Raw genomic sequence first — 21,291 nt, forward strand, 5'->3', positions numbered from 1 at the left:
TAGGATACTTTGCAGTTTTGTGTGCTCAGGTACATGGTATAATATGTATTGCCCTTTAGTCGTAGCGCAGTGGTGATAGACTTGTTATATTCTTCATATAAAATTATTTTTTCGTTCATTAGTCTACTTTCAGTCATATACGCATAAACATATATACGTTTTTTTTTTTTTTTATCGCCAATATAAATTATTTTGTTTGTGATTATCGCATCTTTCGCCGGAAAAAACGTAAGTAATTTTTTTTTACATTATTCATAAATTATTCAAGGCTTACGTATAACTTGATTTTTAGATGTCTAATAATTCATCGCAAAGTATGCCGTGGTTTAGAGGAGATGAGTTTATTGGAGTTCTCGCACCGGTAAGTTTTAAATAAAATTATTACTTAAACTCAATATAATATAAAATAATTTTTAATTAGACTCAATCCGAAGATAGTGGGTACTTCACCAATCAAGACTCACAGACAAATCGTTCGTTGTCGCCGGATGCTTCGCCCGATATTTTTTCAGCAGATGAAACAGTAAGTTGTTTATATCAGTAAGTCTATAGTTTTTTAATCCATTACATAATCTGCTTTTAGCGGATTAATAGCCCATCGCCAAGACCGCCATCAAGTCCCGTCATAGATTTTAGCCAGTGCGGACAACGATTTGTGTTCTCACCAATCCTAACCTAACCTAACCCTCTTGTGAGACGGGATCCTCCCATCAGATATTCTGAGATGGTAAGTTTTAAATAAAATTATTACTTAAACTCAATATAATATAAAATTATTTTTTAATTAGACTCAATCCGAAGATAGTGATCGAGAGTCTCAGATAAATCGTTCGTGCTCGCCGGTTCATTTGGATGCTTCGCCCGATATGTTTTCGCCTACAACACCGAGACCATACGCGCTGAATTTGATAGATGCCCTGGAATTTTCTCCCTCGCCACCACGACAATCTCAAATAGACGAATGGCTTAGATCAACTCCGATTTCACCTAGTATGTTAAACATAGTACATCCTGAATATGACTTACTCATTTTCGGGAGGATATTAAACACATCCCAAAATGAAACTGGTTGGGCAGAGGATGGCTACAATGATATCCTGGAAAATCATATGTTAACAAATGAGGATGAATGGTACAATGACGGGGCTGAAGAGGTGTTGAATCTCCATATGGATGCATTTGAATACCACGAAGGTGAATTATGAAAACTAATTTTTTTTAAATATATTTTTATTATGATAATATCATATTTGACACTACACATAATATTTTATATTATTTTTTTTTATTTTATACTATGATTTTGTATTACACTAAACCTTATAATATAATAAATATATTTTTATTTTTAAATCTCGTCTAGTTATTTGAGTGAAAATAACGCCAAGGGTTTAAGTGATCATGTGGCCTAGTGGGTTAAAGCGTCTGTGTTATAAGATGGGGGTCAAGGGTTCGATCCTCGATTAGTTATTTTGTAGTTTTTTTTCCCCGTCATATATCAATTGCACGGATATATATGATAATTGGTAACATGATAAGTGATAACAATAATATGATAACGTGTGATAACATAATAAGTGATAACGGTAATATATGTCTCGCACGTACGCGGGAGGCGGGATGGGGGAGGTGGGATGCGGGAGGCGGGAGGTGGGATGCGGAATGCGGGATGCGGTTTTTGAATCGGCTAAAAGATACTACTCATAACGATGTTTTAATTTTTTTTCCCTTTTCCAATTTGTTTATTTATTTATATAAAGAAAATCCCGCATGCTCCGATTTTCGAATCTCGGCTGTGGGTTGGCGACCTTTACCAGCCTCGTCAATGTACACTCCACGCCGAATCTGGGTATGGCCTCGTGCGAGTTGTTACACATGAGTTAATATCAAACTAGTGGTGGAAAAATGAACTACGGCGTTTGCTTAAGAAAAATAAATAATTAAATTTTTATAATATATGTAAAATATTTGAATACACTTAAAAACACTTTAGAACTCAGCCGACAAAACACAACAATACACATAGACGGTAATACACGGACTGGCTTCGTTTTACTGAATGCACTACTTTTTGTCTGGTAATCATCGACAATACTCAGACATGTCTCGAATATGTTCGGACATGTCTCTATAGGTGTGTAGTCGTACAGATGGATAATGAGGTAAAGGCGCGAGAAAAGGTGTTAGGGATAGAATGGAATGTGTGTACTTGAAACTATGTGCGAATTTGTGTGTGTGTGTGTGTGTGTGTGTGTGTGTGTGTGTGTGTGTGTGTGTGTGTGTGTGTGTGTGTGTGCCATGAACGAACAAATGACTGGTTAACTACCTATAATGTACTTAATGGAAAACTAATGTGTGCTATATGTGGTATCGTGTGTATTTTCATACGTAAAATACCACAACGGATCGATATTATAAAATTGTATACCAGAATATTATATTTAAAAAAAATTTCATAAGGGGGAATAAAAGGGGAAGTAATGTATTTGATTAGGAAGGGGTAAAGTATGTGTTGGTCACGTGTAGGATCTGGCGGCGTGTGACGAATTTATTTATGTTGCGGGTTGCCTGTATTGCTTAATTATTGTCGGTTTCGGAGGAGCTTGGGAGGAGCATGTACTACGAATTGCCTATACAGAGGAGCCTATGCTTTTACATGTAAAATTTAAGGGGGAGGAGCTCCAGAATGCTCTAAAACATACTACTAAGTTCAAATTTATTTAAAAGAAAATTTACAATTTCTTCAGTTGTTAAAATTGTAAAAACCGTTTAAATTGTATAGCTAAGGATTGAAAATTTAAAACAGGGTTCCGCGGAAGTAGTTAATTCTATTGCAAAAAAAAAAATCTGAAAACCATTCAACCACATTTTTCTTTATAGTTCAAATTTGGATTAAATTACACATCAAATAATCAAGAATAACGAATTTAGCTATAGTTGTATTTTAAAAATATTATTCGTGGGTAAACTTAAATTTCTAGAGTATACTATTTATACATTGTATTCTAATATTAATAGTTAATATTGTTAATCACTTATATTGATACTTTATAATAAATTGTATATACCTACTATGAATAACTGAGTGAGTTAGGTTGTTGGGTGCCTACATAATGAGCCTGATTTGATTAATTTGGAATTATTTTTATTGGAATCTACTTTTTTTTTTTTTTTTAAATAATAATATAATTAATATAGTATAAGAGTATAACTTATCCTAGACTGAGAACCCGTCTCCACTCAGAATCGTTTTTCGTATACAATTATATTATATCATTAAATTCAAATTTAATACCATCCATTACAGTAACCCACATGTCACGTAATGTACAGCAGAGCGACATCCACTTACTTACCCGATTTTTTAAGAGTAAATTTTATTAATTATTTTTAAGTATTACATTTGTATTAAAAGGTTAATTTAATTAATTGTTTTTAAATATTAAAGTAGTATTAGTTATTAAGAAACATAATTTTTATTAATTACTTTTATAAATCATACATTTTATTTGAAGAATTCTAAAGAGCCAATTTTTAAATATCTGGATATGAGACTTTTTAAATAGATACTTGTTAAAATTTAAATATTTATCAAAAAGTTATTGCTATTAAGTCTGATGAATGCCTTATATAAAAGATAACTTAAAATTGTAAATTGTTTGAACATAACTTGCTTTAAATTTAAAATACAATAAAAATCCTATTGCATTACCTAATAATCTAGCTAATAATCTTTCCTATACCTAAATTTTATTATTTTTTTAAATATTTTTATACATATCAATTTACTATAATTTTTTAACTAACGTAAACGAGATCTGCTTAGCGTAAAATTTGCTATGTAACGCAATTGTAAGACGGATACAACAAATGTCACTGTAACGTCCCCTGATTCCTGAATGGGCCGGGCTAATAAACAAATTATTTTGTTGTTCCTACTTAATTAAAAAATATTTAGATATTAGACATTTTTGCAATCACGCAAATTATTGTTTAATATTTTCCGTATACAATACTATTTAAAAAATATTTAGAATGCGTAAATAATAATTAATAACCATACTTAACCATATTGCTGCAGGAAAAAAAACCTGGAGTAGATCCTAATGAAGTTTATAATATACTTAAAGATCACAAAAATTTAATCTTCAATTCCAACGGTGAATTAAAAAAAATATCTGCCAATATATACCTTTCTCTTCCTCCAACTAATATCTTAACTCATCGATCATCCGTCTTATGCGCATTACCAACACTGACCCCTCATTCTCTCTCCAAAATTGAGCCTCGTTTCCTTAAACAAAACTATTATTATTATACTATTATATATTTATATTCATGTATTAAAGGGTTCGTCCCGTATTGTAAAATAAAATAAAATAAAATAAAATATATGGAAAGATTTATCGAACCTCCTTGGAAAAAAAATATCGTCCAACTCTTTATATATTTCCGTATATCAAGATCGTTACAGTCACCAATCTAATTTTAAAAAATCCTTGGCTTAACTCATATTCCAAAAGAAACAGAAGAAGATAATTATAGTTCTGATAATTCATCTTCTGTTATTGATGATAACATTAACGAGTTTTCAATAGCGATACCTTATGACATATTTAGTAAAATAATGCCAGTAACAGTAAATCATAAAAATAATGGTAAGGAAAGGAAATATAATATTCTTCAAAATGGATGGACTGATGTTATTAATGATGCATTTATTAACGCACATGGACTACCGTGTAATTTTATATATAAGAGGGATAAAGTTTATGATGATCCTTTAAACTGTAACAAATTTATTACATTTTCCGCAAAATGTAAAGATTGTGGATCGAGCTTAAATGGATGGAGTGATAAAGCACCAAAATTAGAACAACCACTAATTATTCAATCACGGGCTAAAGATACAAGAGGTAGAGAAATGGAACATAATACTAAGCGTCCGTTGAAAGGCTTGAAGCGATCTGTCGTAGGAGCAGAACTTTTAACTGATATACCAGCAAATTGGAAAAGAAAAAGTGTGTCTAACTTAAAATTTGGCTGTGACTTACCACCAAATGTTTATAGCAATAATGTTCTTAGTAAGGCTAAGCAAGAGCACAGTGACAACGTATTGGGGATAACAGAAAAATTCCCTATAAAATCAGTTATTAAGTTAAAACATAATTCAGTTCACTCTGGATCAATCCACGGTATAGGATGTGACCCCTTTCTCTTACACTACTGGACAAATCATCAATTAGTGATTTATATAGATGTATCTAAATCATATTGTCGCATATTTATTGATGCTACTGGAAGTGTCGTAAAAAAAATCCAAAGAAGCTCGCTGAATTTAACATCATCAGATATATTTTTGTATATGGCTGTAGTTCATACAGATTTTGGACAAATTCCTATCACTCAAATGTTATCTGAAAGACATGATATTAACTATTTTTTACTGGCTTGGACAATGGTTAAAATTTGGAGTGAAAATACCAAATGAGGCAGTAGCTGACTACTCTAGAGCTCTTTTAGGCGCAATGGCTAAAGCATTTTCCAACAGTTCCAGTCTCCACTCTTATATTGACAAATGCTTTTTAGCTCTTCATGGTCATATTGGAGAGTTGCCTCCTTGTTTTTTACGTGTAGATGTTTCACACATGGTAAAAATATTTTGTGGTATTAAATGTTTTATTGGAATGAAACACAAATATTTAAAAGAATTCTATGTTCGAGCATTAAGACTTCTTTTAACTTCTACTACTCTAACATCATTTAAAGAAATATTATGTGCAATATTTACTGTGGTTTTTAGTGAAACAGATGGTTGAATAGTAAATGATGAATCTATTGAAACTGCTGCCGAAAAATGCAGAAATTATTTGCTTTCATTGATGAAAGGTAATTCCAATGATACTTTTGTAATTATTGATGGTGACGAAGACGAAAGTTATGATATTTTTATTGAAAACAATGAAATTGTAAACCACAACCTAGGAATTGTGAATTATATTAATAGCATTGGAAAAGAAGGTAAAGCTAATGCATCAGTTCAAGGAAATCGAATGTCAGCCTATTATTTACCAGAATTAGAAAAATATATAGAACGACTTTGTTACGATTTTCTACTTTGGACAGGTATAATGAAAACTATTTTCGATTCTCCTTTTTTAATTGCAACCTCAGCTCCAGTAGAAAGTAGTTTCAATGAGCTAAAAAATCAAATATTACGGTACGATCGGAGTCCCATGTCAGTAGATCGATTCGTAACAAACGTAAGAAGGTTCAATGGTGTATGGGAAACGCATAACGACCTGCAAAAAAAAAAATAAATCACCTATAAACGCTCAAAAAACAAGTGTGAACCCGCACCTTCTTATATATATATTCAGGAAGAATTCTAACAATTATTTTACATTAATATTTAATAAATAAAATACAAAATGTTTTTAAAAAAAATATAATATGATTATTTTTTGAAATTAATTCATTTACCTAATCATACAAGGTAGGTACTAACTAATATTATTATGTCATATAAAAAAAAACTAATTGTAAAATTGAAATAAATTAGCGTAGTAGGTAAGTCACTAAATCACTTATTTGATGAAAAAAAAAATCGTTTGTATGGTTACATTGGACCTATGGGGAGAGATGAAAAATAACAACATTTGCAATCATTTGCAATTATTTGGCAGTATTTTGGTGTCGATCAGACAAAGTGGGGGGGGGGCTGGCTAAAAAATTGAAAAATTCGTAAAAAATATAAAAGACGATTTGCAATTAGGACAACTTGATTTGCAATTATTTGGTAGTATTTTGGTGTCGATAGGGCAAAGTGGGGGGGAGGGGGCTGGCTAAAAAATTGAAAAATTCGTAAAAAATATAAAAAAGACGATTTGCAATTAGGACAACTTGATTTGCAATTATTTGGCAGTATTTTGGTGTCGATCATACAAAGTGGGGGGGCTACATGAAGTTGGCCCCCCCAATTTTGAATTTGAGTTTACTCAAAACTGGATGATTTGCAATTAGCGAAACTCGATTTTCAATTAATTTGCAATTATTTGGTGGTATTTTGAAGTCGATCGGACAAAGTGGGGTGGCCAACTTCATGTACATACTATAGAAGTCGGTAAAAATCAATAATCATGAGCTTACAATGCTTACATTTTTCAATAATTTCGCTAAACATTAACTCGGGCCACTAGAAATATAATTGTGATCCACAGTTTGAGTACCTCTGGTGTAGGTACATTTTTTATTTCAAAATAATTTGCCAATGTTCTTGATTTAAAAATAAAATTATTGTGAATTTCAACTATTTTTTTTTTTTTAGTACCTAATTGTTTGTAACCTAGTAATTAAAAATCCATACAGAAAACTTACAACTTTCTTAGACTTTGTAAAAGATCTAATTCATAATTGTAATTGTAAATATAAACTAAAGGATTGGTTAGAATTAAATTTTGTAAGCTAAATAATTCAATATAAAAGCCTAAAATATGTGTATTGTGTACATATTATGTAAGAAAGATGTTATTACCTAATTTTTTAATAATATTTGTATAATTAAATATTATTCTATTTAAATAATATAATTTATGTATTAAAGTACATTGAATAAATGAAAAGTATAGTCTTATAAACAATTTTATCTGTTATATTATTTTACTAGTATATATATATTCAATTATATACCTATTCAATTCATAAATCATAAACATCAATTAGGAAACAAAAATACATAACCTGAAGTATGATTAACACTCACTGTCACTCAGTACTCAGTAGTATTATAGTAAGTCATCTAGAAAATACGTAAAATGTCATATTCTTTATATCATATTATTTTTCTGGTGCCCAATTCCCCCTCGTGCCGCACTCGAAAACTACAAAATTTGAATCTAAATTTGTTGTCCTTTCGATTAAAAATTGTTTGGAAAACATATTTTTTGGTGTTCATTTCGAAAAAACGTTCCAAATATACCGTGCTTCCGTCCGACCGGTAATATCGTAAAATATTTTTACATATTTTTAAAATATTTTAATCGCTTCGTTTTTATGGCACACTATTGATAATAAAATGTATTACCTATTAACATTATACATCTTGTAATGATATTGCCTTTTTAGTTTTTATGCATGCATTGTATAACGCTATAATGGTTATATTTCTCAAAAATAAAAATAGTTAAGAGAAAATCCAACATTGGTATATATAATAGTAGACGATTTTTTGTAAACTTATATTTTTTATAGTATAACGTAGTTAATTATTTATATTACCATATTGTTACTAGTTCAAAATATGTAGTTAAATACTTTAAAATGTTCCATTATGTAATATTTTCTAATAATGATAACTATTTTTAAAATTAGGTAGGTACATAATGTGCATTATACATTTTATTGCTTTAATATAATAATAATTAATCATTCATCCATCGACCACCTTGAATTCTGAATTCTATCTGAAAAATAAATATTTTTATTATAACCCCTTATAAAACATGAATAGGCAATAGAGTATGCAGGAATACGGTTACCTACCTTATCAGAGTTGATAATCGCTCAACGTCCGGAAGCTAACTTCATAGACATCCCGAATCATGACGTTCACATCTAACTTCACAACCGTAACCCGTCTTAGTATTTTTCGTGTTTTATTGTTTTAATTTATTAATTTGTGATCCTAAACTACAGCCGCCGATTGTATAGTATTTTATTGCCTCGCACTTCATTATAATTCGTATTATTATGTACCACTTCTGTATAATTTATTATTGCACGATGGTGTACTAAATGTATTAAATATATGGCTTTTAAAGGTGTATTTAGCCATCATAGTCCAATCACTTTTTCACAAAAGCCTGGTGATACATATATATTATTCAGTGATAGTAAGTACTTTGTAAGTTGTTTCAAATGTATTTCTTTTCAATAGTATAAAGTATGATACTCAGTGCCACAAATGAAAACCTTTCTGAACTGAAATGCTATTCATTTTTACTAAATATATCTTTAATATGATATAGATCTATTCTAATATTAAAATTACAATTTTCATCAGTAAATTAATATTTAATTACATGGTTAAAATTAAAATTCCTATTACCTAACCATGATATAGAATCTATATTATAGATAACCTAACTTAAATATTATTTATTAATCTATTATAGTATTTAATGATTTATGTCATAGGTGTGACTAGACTACATCCGCAGTGGCAGCCTAGCTAATAACTGTCACCACCTTAATGAACAAAAAAATGCCCCATACCCCCCTTCAATTGATTGGTAGTCCACCAATTTAATATTTATTTAGTTTTAAAAAAATCTGTATTATTGGTTTACAATTAATAATATACAGTATTTTTAGTACCTTTAAATTTGACTTTAGAAATATTATTCATCTATTCAGACCAGATTACACAATATAATAAAATTAGATAATAAACGATTTATATGATGTGTAACTATACGTGACAGTGACTAGTGGATGAAAATTCTTTATTTTATGAATATAAATTATATAACACCTTATACCTATATGTTTAATAATAAGAAAAACATTGAACAACACATAATATATATATTTTATAATATTATAACATGCATAAGTATATCAAAATTCAATGACCAAATTTTCTTTTTGTAGGAACATTTTTATTTCTTTACTTTATAGACTAGGTTATTCCGAAATCTAGTGGGGTCAACATCATCACAGTGTGCCTACACTAATTTTTGAATTCAATAGTTATAAAAATAATTCATATTTTCATAAATTGTATCAGTTGGCAGTTATCTACATATTATTATCGCAATTTGTGTTAAGAATCATAAAGAGATCGATACATCAATTCGACGATGTAATGTAATATTACTATAACAAAATAAACAATGCATGCCATTTTTTTTTCTAAATAAAAGTTGTAAACTATCAGATTTAAAATTTGTTTGGCAGGCACCTTTTGAAAATTGCAGGGGCAGCCCAGATACCCAGGCTGCCACCGTAGACACGCCTATGATTTGTGCTTATTTTATATTTTGTTTTCTCTTTTATGGCTGTCAATATCATCAGTGGAATGTTGACCTTTTAATAATCAAGACTTTACATATTCTTATAGCTTGAATTCTATTAAAGGTGGTCCTACGCAGTAGATAAATAACAGTACAGTAATAGTTTGTATGGATAGTGAAATTTTTAGCAGTGAAATTATATAATTTATGGCGCTAAAATTCTGTTCCTATTCACTTGTTGAAATAGGAATTATGTTAATTGAATTGAAAAGTGACTTTAAATCTTTTGGTACATCCCCTTGTCCTAAATTCATTTTGAAAATTCTAAAACTTTCAATTACCTATATCATGTTCATTAAAACGAAATTGTTGATATAAATTTTGAATGTTTGAGTTAACATACCTTATATTTTCTATTTCACCATCATTTGATTTATGCCAACTTTTTGGATTATATTATATAATAATATAATTATTATTATATAATATATATTATATAATATTTTTAAAAGTATTCATGTTTTCCTGGAAATGTTTTTTATCTGAAAAATTGTTACTTGATGAACTATTATTCATCATCCAGTTTTTTAACTTATTTGCTAAACTTCTTTAAATTGTGCAGTATTAATTTGTATAACATTATCCTTATGCAAAATTATATTTTTGAACAGATTTTCATTAATTTTTAGCTTAGCTTCTTTTAATATGGTATCAAACACACAAATTATTCTCTAATTAATTTATCAGCTTCTATTAAAATAATATCAGGTTATTGTAAATATTATGATAAACTCCTTAACTCATCTAAAACAATGTCATTGCATTGTGACAGTCAACCCATTGAGTGACACGTAATGTTTTTAGCTTAAAACATTTTTTCTCTGGAAACTAAAATTAGGTTCTATTATATTTGAAAAATATTTTGCCTTTTTGGATACCTTAAAAAATGTATCACTTTTTGTATAGCACCTATATAATTTCTAATCAAAAGAACTTTGCAACTAAAAGTTACTACCAAATTTAAAAAGTGGACATTATAATTAAAGTATTACACTTCAGGATGTTTATCACAAATATATTTTTGAACACTATTATACTTGCCACTTATGACTGCTGTGCTATTATATTCTTGACCAATTAATTATTAGAGTTAAGTCTCAAATCAGACATAGATTTTAGAATTACATCAGATAGTCCTTTTCAAACACATCTACACAATGACATTTGTTTTTTGTTTGGGATGGTTATTCTATCTGCCAATATGGTGAATGCTTTAGCATTATTTAATTTGTCTACTAATTGCTTAAGAATCAATTTGTTATACTTATACACTTATATAATTTAATTTTGAATCGTTGGACTTAAATATGTTGCTTGTTTATTAATCATAGCTAAATGATTTTTAAGCCTAATATAGCTATTATTATTTACTTTTTAAGCATAAATATAAGATATTATCTCATTGAAATTTCATTGATTGTAAACCTACATTCTTCTTCACTCACAGAAAGTACTCTTGAATCTCTGCGATCTCTTAGTAAAATGCCTAGCTGTCCACAAAATAAAACACTTCTAATAATTGAACAAAGGCAAGTCCTATTTTCTTTAATTTCTTTTTTTAGTGCTTCATTTTATTAATACTTGGTTATTCTTCATTATTATAATTTGTGTAAACTGTTATGTATAATAACACTTTATTCTTTTTTTAAACTATTAGTATTTTCTTTTTTTGTTAATTTCAAGGTAAGTTATAACTCCCTAACCCAACTTCTAGATACGCCACTGTACATAACTAATCAATTATTATAATTTATCACTGTTAAATGTTTATATACACTATTATATCTTTGTTAAAACAACACACAGTTTGGTCTCGATAATCCGAACACAAGCTAATCCGAAAGACGCGGTAATCCGAACGGGCTTGAGAATTAACTTATCGCCATAATATGTACATATGTACATATTTATGTATTTATAAATAATATTTTCTTGTAATAAAGTTTTTTAATTATATGGGACAAGGCATACCAATCCATAATGGGAACCAATGTACAAAAAAAAAAAATCAATATTTTAAATGCTAAAGTTCATAATTATACTCATAATTATATTAATATTTTTATGTATTCATTGTCTTTTGAAATTACGAGTTTTTACACAATTAATACAAATAAAAATAAAATTGATTTTGTTTTTTTTAAGCCATATGTAATCCGAACGACCCCTTTCCCCAATCACGTTTGGATTATCAAGACCCTACTGTACTTCTTATAATCATATCCCTATTATATTGTACCAAAGTGATATTATTTCGTTTTCTATTGATCAATGATTTGCTATTACAACTAAATAATAATTATAAGGTTTTTTTCTTTACAATTTTAATTTTTCTTTTCAGTTTTAAATTTTAAATTTATTTTTTATAGAAATGTCAGTTTTGAGTTAAAAAGCGTTGTGACGAGTAATACAAGTATATGGCAGAGTTTACTAGGTAATAATGGTATCCTGTTATTTTTGAAAACTTGACTATAAATCAAAGATGACTTGTACTTAATTTCAAATTTTTAATTTTGTAGACAATACATTTGCCCACCAATCATGATGTTTTCTAAATACAAGTATACAAGTATACATTTGTTTTCGTAATTGAAGAATTGTCCCTATTAAGCGGTTTTCCTTATTAACCGTTGGTGTCTCTATTAAGCGGATTCGGCTGTATATAGCTTGCATTCCATCCCCCCACCAAATGACCAATTTGACTTAAAAGATACATAATTTTTATGGTTCATGTTTACAGTTATCAAAAAACACGAAGGATAAAAGAATGCAGTATGGAACCATTAAGGTCATATATAAATGATTCTACAATAAATTCCATGTAAGTATTACACTATTAGGTAGTAAAGCATTACAAAAAGATAACATTTTAAAATTATTTTATTTTGTGAAACTTTGTGTTTTTATAATTTATTTATTTGTGTCATTAAAACAATGTATTAGATTTAAACAGTTATAAGCCTTCTAAATAGTAAATAATATAATTTTTTTCAATTTCTTTTAGCTATCATGACATGTTATACGGTTCAAGATTGTTGATAGTTCCACTTATTAGATGTGATGATCAAGTATTTAACAGAATTATTAAACAAGAATTTATTGATGAAACAGACCATAATAATGCTCAATTATTACAAAAAGAGTAAGAATTGTATTTATTTTATAGCACAACTTAAAATATAATTATACTATTTACTAACCTAATAATTATATTTAACATTTGATTTAAGAGGAAACTACACCCAAAACACCGCTTTGCATGAGGTAGATCAACTAAGGCTGTAGTGTTATTAAAGACTCCTAATTTATTTATTATATTATAATTGAAAACATTATAATATGTAAAATATTGGTTTAATTTTTTTATATTAAGAGGACGCTACACCCACGTGTGTTGTCTCTGTCTTAAAAATGCGTAACATAACAAATTGTACGCTCAACTGATCACGTTTAGCTCACTTAGTTTAAAATTGAGAGAGAATTGACTTCTTATAAAAATTAAACGTAACATTATTATCGAGGGCTTCTCATAGGTTTTATATTATATTTTAAATTTAAAGCGAGCTATGTGTATTTTATAATTGTAAATTGTTTGTATATCTTAAAATACTTATAACTTGCTTTAAAATTAAAATATAATATAAATCCTATGAGAAGCCCTTGAAAACAATGTTAGCTTTAATATTTATAAGAGGTCATTCAATTTTAATTTTAAACTTACGGAGCCAACTGTGATCAACTTCTAGGCAAAATTCACACTCCTCCTACTACCGTAAAACATCCAAAACCCTACCCATTTACTTGGACTAACCAATAAACCTAACCATCTTCAATCTTCCACCCACTAGTAGAGGCGCAAGCCTGGTATAGTTAACGGCATAGCCAACCCCCCTCCCCCCCAACCTCAAAGCAACTAGTTATCTACTAAGTGTAAAAGTTGGTATGTTACGCACTTGTAAGATGAAGACAACACATGTGGGTGTAGCATCCTCTTAATGATTTTAATGTTTTTCACTCTTGAATAACTTTTTTGTAGTTTAGTTGTTGAAAAAATAAAAACATATCCCAGCTAAAGTTCTTTTTACATGGTAAACATCAAATTTTTTAGTTATGTAACCTCCTCATTCTTCCTGTGTAAAAGAATTTTTGCTATGTTTTACATAACTGGGGATGTAGTGTTCTCTATACAGAAAGAATAATATAAAAAGAAACTATCCAATTATAGACACCAATGAGAACCACCAACCGAAATTATTAATTAATTAATTTGATTAATTTTTAATGTGTAAATTGTTTAACAGATCACAGCAACATTGTCCCTTTCTTTATTTTTTTAAATGTTCAAATATTTTATTTATAATAAAGCTAGTTATGAGCATTTTAGAACTGTAGATTGTTTGTAAATTTTAAAACGATCATAGGTAACTTTAAAATTCAAATGTCTATTAAAACAACCTCTAAAATGATTTGGATAATTATCTTTACTTAAGTGGTACAATATTATGTAAATTAGCTCTCATTTAAAAATAAAAAGTGCTTTTTGAAAACAACAGAATTATATTATGGATTATAAGGACTGTTTCTTATATATTGTAAATAGTGATTATTTTCCCTAGCACTCACAAAATAAGAATTTAGACGTATTCTATTTCTAAACAAGAATTTTAAAAACTAATTGGAATTTATTGTGTTATCAAAGATAGAATACCACTGATTAAAAAATGTGTATCTCTTAAACTATTTTCATAATTGGTACATAATAATTATCTTCCAATGCTATTTGGGTATCTATAACCCTTAGATAAAGACCAAGACTGAATGGTTTTCTATATTATGAATGCCTAATGTAATATATTAACACACAGCATACAAGTATATACTAATTACAATATTTAAAATATAACTATTTAATATCTGTTGAAAAAAAAAATCTAAACCTAAAACAAAATCAACCCATTTCAACATATAAAATGTACAATTTTAGTTATCATTAAGTTTATAAAAACATTGTTGATTTGTCTAATGTTTATCCACAACATTTAAATCAAAAAGTGTTCTTGATTTTGTGTAGGATTTACATATTAAATTTAGATGTTATATGAACGAAATAAAGTTATTCTCAAATTGCATACTTAAATCTTTATAACATTAATTTAAAAAATAATTCTATTTTTCAGATCTCATTGTAATGTCAAAGAACAAGTAAATACAATTGAACACCAAATCAAATTTGAAAGAGTTATTATTGATGGTTATGAATTTGAAGGATTTTGTGTTAGGGAAAGTCACTGTTCAGAATTAATTACTCGTTTAAATTCAGACTTGAGATCTAACTCAAGGGAAAAGTCTCTTAATGCATGTAGTAATGAATTTCCAATTAATAAGAAATCTCAAGCTGGAAATTATTACCACAAATGCAACATCTGTGATAAATTATTTAATTCAAAAGAACTTCTGACTAAACATGCTAAGATTCATGCCAGTAAAATAAAAAAGACATTTGTTTGTGACAAATGTAATAAATCATATAATATAAAATCAAATTTGAGAATACACATATTGCAACATCTTGAAAAAAAGTCTAAAAAATGTGAAATCTATGATTCATCATGTTCTCGAGAAAGAAATTTTAAAAAGCATACTAAGACACTTATAAAAAAACGTTCATTTAAATGTAATTTCTGCGACAAAATTTTTCTAAAAAAAGATTTAACAAAACACAAAAAGATTCATACTAAAAACAAGCCATTTAAATGTGATAGCTGTGACCAATCGTTTTCTATTGCAGCATATTTAAAAAGGCATTCAGCAGTACATACTGGAGATAAGCCACACAAATGTCATGTCTGTGAAAGAGTATTTTCTCAAGTAGATAATTTAAGAAGGCATGCAAGAACACATACAGGAGAAAAGCCTTACGAGTGTGATATATGTAAACAATCCTTTTCTCATAAAACAAATTTAAAAACCCACATGAGAATACATACCGGTGAAAAGCCATATAGATGTGAAATCTGTAAAAAAGAATTTTCTAAAGCTGAACATTTAACAGTTCATAGAAGGATACATACTGGAGAAAAACCCTATAAATGTAATACATGTAAACAAGCATTTTCTCATGCAGCAAATTTAAAAACTCATATGAAGATACATAGCTCATTTAAGCCATATATATGTGATATTTGTAATAAAGCATTTTCTCTAGCACAGCATTTAAAAAGGCATACAAGAATACATACTGATGAAAAGCCTATTAAATGAAACATCTATTCAAAAACGTTAACACTTATAGAGTAACAGCTGTGTAAATATTATATCCATAATCAAGTGTTTTCTTGTGCAGAACATTTAGAAAGGGTATATATTGATTAAATACTTTAGAAATGCAATATATTTTCTAAAATGTTATTTATTGTGCAATTGTACTTAAAATGCATCTGTCATTTTTAATATTTATTCATAAATCAATCTGGTCTCTTATACTATTTATTGTAACACCAGGTTGAATCCTGTGATATTAGACTATAGAGTAATATTACATTTGTTTGTATCTTAATTAGTGTTAACAAGCCTGTTACTCCTGTTAAAGTGTATAAAATTTATTTCACAAGTGAAATAAAATAACTCAATGTTGTTCATGGTTCAAAAACCCCAACTAGGTCGGGTTTTAATGATTAGTCCTTCAAATCATAAACATTTGCTTGTTTATTATATAGAAATTTAAATATTTTTCCTTTATTATATATTTATATTTTATATTTAGGTATGAAACATATCAATCTTGGAAAGTAAAAAAAAATTAAAAAACGTTTATTTTATCATTAATATTATTAATATTTATTTATTTTTTATATTCTAACAAATTGTTTTTTTGTGCTTTTTATTGGTTTTATAACCAGCTGGGTCTTGTACTTCAAACCCTGATGTGATATATAGGGTGATTGATTTATCAAACAACACTCATTATTTAAAAAAGTATTAACTTTTTTCAAAATATTTTTTACATAGTTTCGAGTTGTTAAAAAACCAACGTTTTTATTAAAAAAATGTATTTTAAATATTTTTTATCCTTATAATTTTTTAAGTTTTTACTTTTTGAATGACAACATAGAGTTTTAATTTCATATTCCAAAGCAGAATATTTTTCTAAGTATTTTGATTCATAAAAATCGAATTTAGAACGAGTAGTTTATGTTTATAAGTATTTAAAGTTTAGATTGGCAGAGTGGAGTTGTACGGTACCCCGCAAAAATGCAAAATGTTTGTCCACTACTCCGCTTGTCTAAACTTTAAATACTTATTACTCATAAACTACTCGTCCTAAATTCGATTTTTATGAATCAAAATTCTTAGAAAAATATTCTGCTTTGGAATATGAAATAAAACTCTATGTTATCATTCAAAAAAGTATAAAACTTAAAAAATGATAAGGATAAAAAATATTTAAAAATATAATGTTTTAATAAAAACGTTGGTTTTTCAACAACTTGAAACTGTAAAAAATATTTTGAAAAAATTCAATACTTTTTTAAATAGTGAGTGTTGTTTGAAAAATCTATCGCCCTGTATATAAAGTAGATTATAGAATATATGTATAATATTGATATATGTGTCTAATATTATTATTATATTGTTATAGTTATTGTCTTATTTAATCTATATAAATAAATATAAAATTAGTGTAGCGTTTCTATTATTTTTACAACATAAATATAATCTATGTTATCAGTTTGAGAATATTAAGTTTTTTTTGTTGAATTCAAGGTGTATAAAAAAGTATATTTAAATGTATATTAGTTAGCTATATTTAATTGTGTATATACATATGTAACTTTTTCCGCCGTGTAGTAACTTATATATTATGTCCATGTAAAAATAAGGAAACCTAAAATATAAGTAGCGAAATTGGTGTACTGACCTAAAATTTAAGAGGCGCAATTGATGTACTGATCTAAAATACAAATATTGTTTTAGGGGCAACTGGTCCATGCCCGTTCAACCCACTTAAAAACTCCAGATGGCATGTACTGTCCCATAGCCCACCCGTAGAGGCGGGTTGTTAACTGTAAAGTGTAAAATGTTTTTTTTTTTAATTTAATAAAATTTAAAAAAATATATATATTTAAAATCTTGATATATAACTATATACATTGATTAAATATTAAGTAATAATAAGTATATTTAATCAATGCTATATATAAGCCTTGATTTCTTTTTCGTTTCATCATAATCAGATACCTGCAGGTACCTTATAGTTATTGGCTTTAGCCACGGTTATCTAGTAGATAACCGTGGCTTTAGCATAACACATGCTAATCCACAGCGTATACATATAGTATAATTTTTTTTTTATAACATTTAAAAATTAATTTTCCTAATTTACATACGTTTTGCGATACATGGTAGCATATATTGTCATAATCGGTTTAAAAGCTCTAATTTTACCGATGTTAATCTCAACATGGAATCGAAGCTGAAACCTGGGCCCGTATAATAAAAAGCCGGGTCTATATTGTATACGTTTTCATGCAAAGATCGCGGAAATTTTCGCGAGCAAAAACACATCGACTCTCAAGTACAAATCGGAATAATCACCAAGCGTTTGGAATGCGAAGTATGTCCATACCTCCATAGCGTGATCATAATGCATATTCTTAATGCCCTTCTCCATAAGCGTGCTATAAAATTATTCTTTCGGTGGTAGACTCAGCTCGTCCAACTTATCCCAGCCATCCGTATACCCGTATGGATAATGGATATACGTCACCCTTGGGTGACCAGTGGCATATCCCAGGCATCAAAATATTTCACTGTCTCGCAGAATTTTGAAAAATCTTGCGTTAAAAGGTTTTTAGCAAGAGTACTCAACTTTGATGCCATAATAACCTACAAAAATATACGAATCGTATGATAAACGAGCTACTTATATATTTCGAAAATGTTATAAATTTCTCTTCGCTATTAGGTAATAATTTTTATACTATTTAGTGTCATATCCTAATCCAGTAACAATAAAGTGAGCGTCGTAATTAGATAGGTTGTGAAAAAAGCATGGAACAAATTTTTAATTTACTATTTATTTTAGACTATTTTAATTTAAAATTACATTGAAAGCTTAAAGATTGCCTAAATCTCCCAGTCAGGTGACAATGATCGCGAACTTTCTCAATCGTGTTGAAAACTACATTTACAAAAATTACAATTTTTATTAGCATTATATTTTCACATATATTCGTCACTCATATAACTATAGGAACATTTGTCTTTAGCAATTCCACGATTTTATTGGCCTACGTTAACGATATTTTCTAGAAAATTTCTGGCAACATCCTCTCGACTATTACTACCGCGATAAATTACTTAATTGCCGATGCGGTTGGTGTATCAAATTTCTCAATGAGCTCTAATCCCGTCTTTGGACGCCTTGACTAAAAACCCATAACTCATAAATTTGTGGTTATGTATTACAGTCATATGTGACCCCCTGTTCTCATCAGTCTTCACTAGTAATGCTTCAAAATTGGTTAATAAGTGAAAAAGAATCTTTTATTAGAGAACAGATGACAAAGCACGAGCTAAAAGAGATAGGTAGTTTTGAATTAGTTAAATCATTAAGCTTTAAGGTTTTGCCAAAACAATAGTAAATTAAATTATTATACAATTGTAACGGGGTTGGGGAACCTGTTATATTTAGATAATTCAGTGAGGGTTTTCAGAGCCCTATGAATTATATTTTAACCGTAACTCGGGAGCTTCAGGAAAGATAAATCAAATATTAATCTCTAGTTGATATGTTTTTTATTATAGCACCATACTTATTACATACATACACAATATTCAATGAACACACAACAATATTCATAAAATACGCAATACTTAATAACTACAAAAATATCGAAAGGCTTACTCACAGTATGGTCTTCCGGAGTTCGTTGGCTTGCGGGCAGCTCTACTGGACCCAGAACTAACGAACATAACATTGTGTGTCTCTTATATATGTTAACAGTTGTTTGTATATTTGTGTACGGATAACTCTACTGTGTATATATCCCTTCTTCCTTATTATTCTTATTTATACTCATATTTATAATTTAGTAACATGTAGCAGTGTCACATATAATATGTGATATGTTACACAATATTATTAGGTAATAAGAATAAACCAATACTTTTATTTTTAACAATATGATCATTATATACACTATATTATTACAACTCAAAAAAAATATTATTAATAATATATGAATGCTTTTATTTTTTTTGGACATTATTATCATATATTACACCAATTATTATACTTTTTTCTGACATTATTTAATTATTATCATTATATACTATATTATTATAAGTTATAACCCAAAAACAATATTATTAATAACTAGGGCTAGGATTTATATGCATTAAAAAATTGTAAAATATGCATTTTATTTACCAAAATATGTAAAAACAAATTTTTATTATTATTTATTATAATTCATAATTTTTTATTACTTATTATTAGCTCATATTATTACATTAAATATTAGTTTAATTAGTCGTAACTTGACACTTTCACTTTGAACTTTCGGCATACTGGTCACTGTTATTAAAACCATTCAAATAATTAAGTATAAACGTCTGCACATTTACGCAACACAGGACGTACTAATACAATTTTTCTGTGCTATCTCTCTGTATAAGTTATACAGTATAACAATAAGTAATTCTACCAGCCGTCCGACCAACGATAAGGTAACGAACGGATATTATCTGACCTAAGATAAAATAGGTAGTATTTATGCTATATATTTACAAAAATTCAACGGATAAACCAAAAACTGTCGGTTTCACGAAGTACCATTTAAAATTAACAATAACTTATAAAAATTAAAAATGTTAGTTAAAAAACATCGAATTCTAAAAAAATCTATAAATATGCAATTATATCCATTACCTATGTCCAAAATATGCAAAAAAAAATTGGTGAAACATGCAAAAAAACATGCAAATGCATATAAATCCTAGCCCTATTAATAACATTTTTTTTTTATTATTATTAATGAGATTTTAACATTAAATTATGATATCTCCGATCTCGACCAGTGGCGTAATTTGGCCATGTGGGGGGGGGGGAATGTAAAAATAATAATAATATTATTAGATAAAGAAGTGCATAGGTTTTAACCAGTCTTAAAAAAAAGGTCATGGGGGGGAGGGGTACGATATTTGTAAAGTATAT

General features: G+C 28.2%; 1 protein-coding gene across 9 annotated transcripts; it reads left to right on the forward strand.

Moving 5' to 3' along the window:
- Positions 1 to 8,584: 8,584 nt before the first annotated feature.
- LOC107165737 (uncharacterized) lies at positions 8,585 to 18,190 on the forward strand. Of its 9 annotated transcripts, XM_089216452.1 has the most exons (7): positions 8,585 to 8,891; positions 11,521 to 11,602; positions 12,443 to 12,507; positions 12,593 to 12,634; positions 12,814 to 12,894; positions 13,078 to 13,215; positions 15,251 to 18,190. In XM_089216452.1, the coding sequence occupies exons 3-7, from the start codon at positions 12,491 to 12,493 to the stop codon at positions 16,332 to 16,334; spliced, it is 1,362 nt and encodes a 453-aa protein (XP_089072578.1). In that variant the 5' UTR covers positions 8,585 to 8,891; positions 11,521 to 11,602; positions 12,443 to 12,490; the 3' UTR covers positions 16,335 to 18,190. The 9 variants fall into 9 exon arrangements, with proteins under 9 accessions (XP_089072578.1, XP_015369594.2, XP_089072581.1 ...); XM_015514108.2 differs by lacking the exon at positions 11,521 to 11,602 and having other exon boundaries at positions 8,585 to 8,902; XM_089216455.1 differs by lacking the exon at positions 12,593 to 12,634.
- The last annotated feature ends 3,101 nt before the right edge of the window (positions 18,191 to 21,291 follow it).

Source organism: Diuraphis noxia, unplaced genomic scaffold (assembly GCF_037042655.1).
Source record: "Diuraphis noxia isolate RWA-SAM2 unplaced genomic scaffold, SU_Dnox_SAM2 contig0001, whole genome shotgun sequence".
Taxonomy (NCBI): domain Eukaryota; kingdom Metazoa; phylum Arthropoda; class Insecta; order Hemiptera; family Aphididae; genus Diuraphis; species Diuraphis noxia.

What these genes read in the sequence shown, in the direction of transcription:
- LOC107165737 (XM_015514108.2), top strand. An exon ending in ATGATGTTTTCTAAATACAA is followed by an intron (nt 12,635 to 12,813) that starts GTATACAAGTAT and finishes TCATGTTTACAG; the next exon opens with TTATCAAAAAACACGAAGGA. An exon ending in GCTCAATTATTACAAAAAGA is followed by an intron (nt 13,216 to 15,250) that starts GTAAGAATTGTA and finishes TCTATTTTTCAG; the next exon opens with ATCTCATTGTAATGTCAAAG.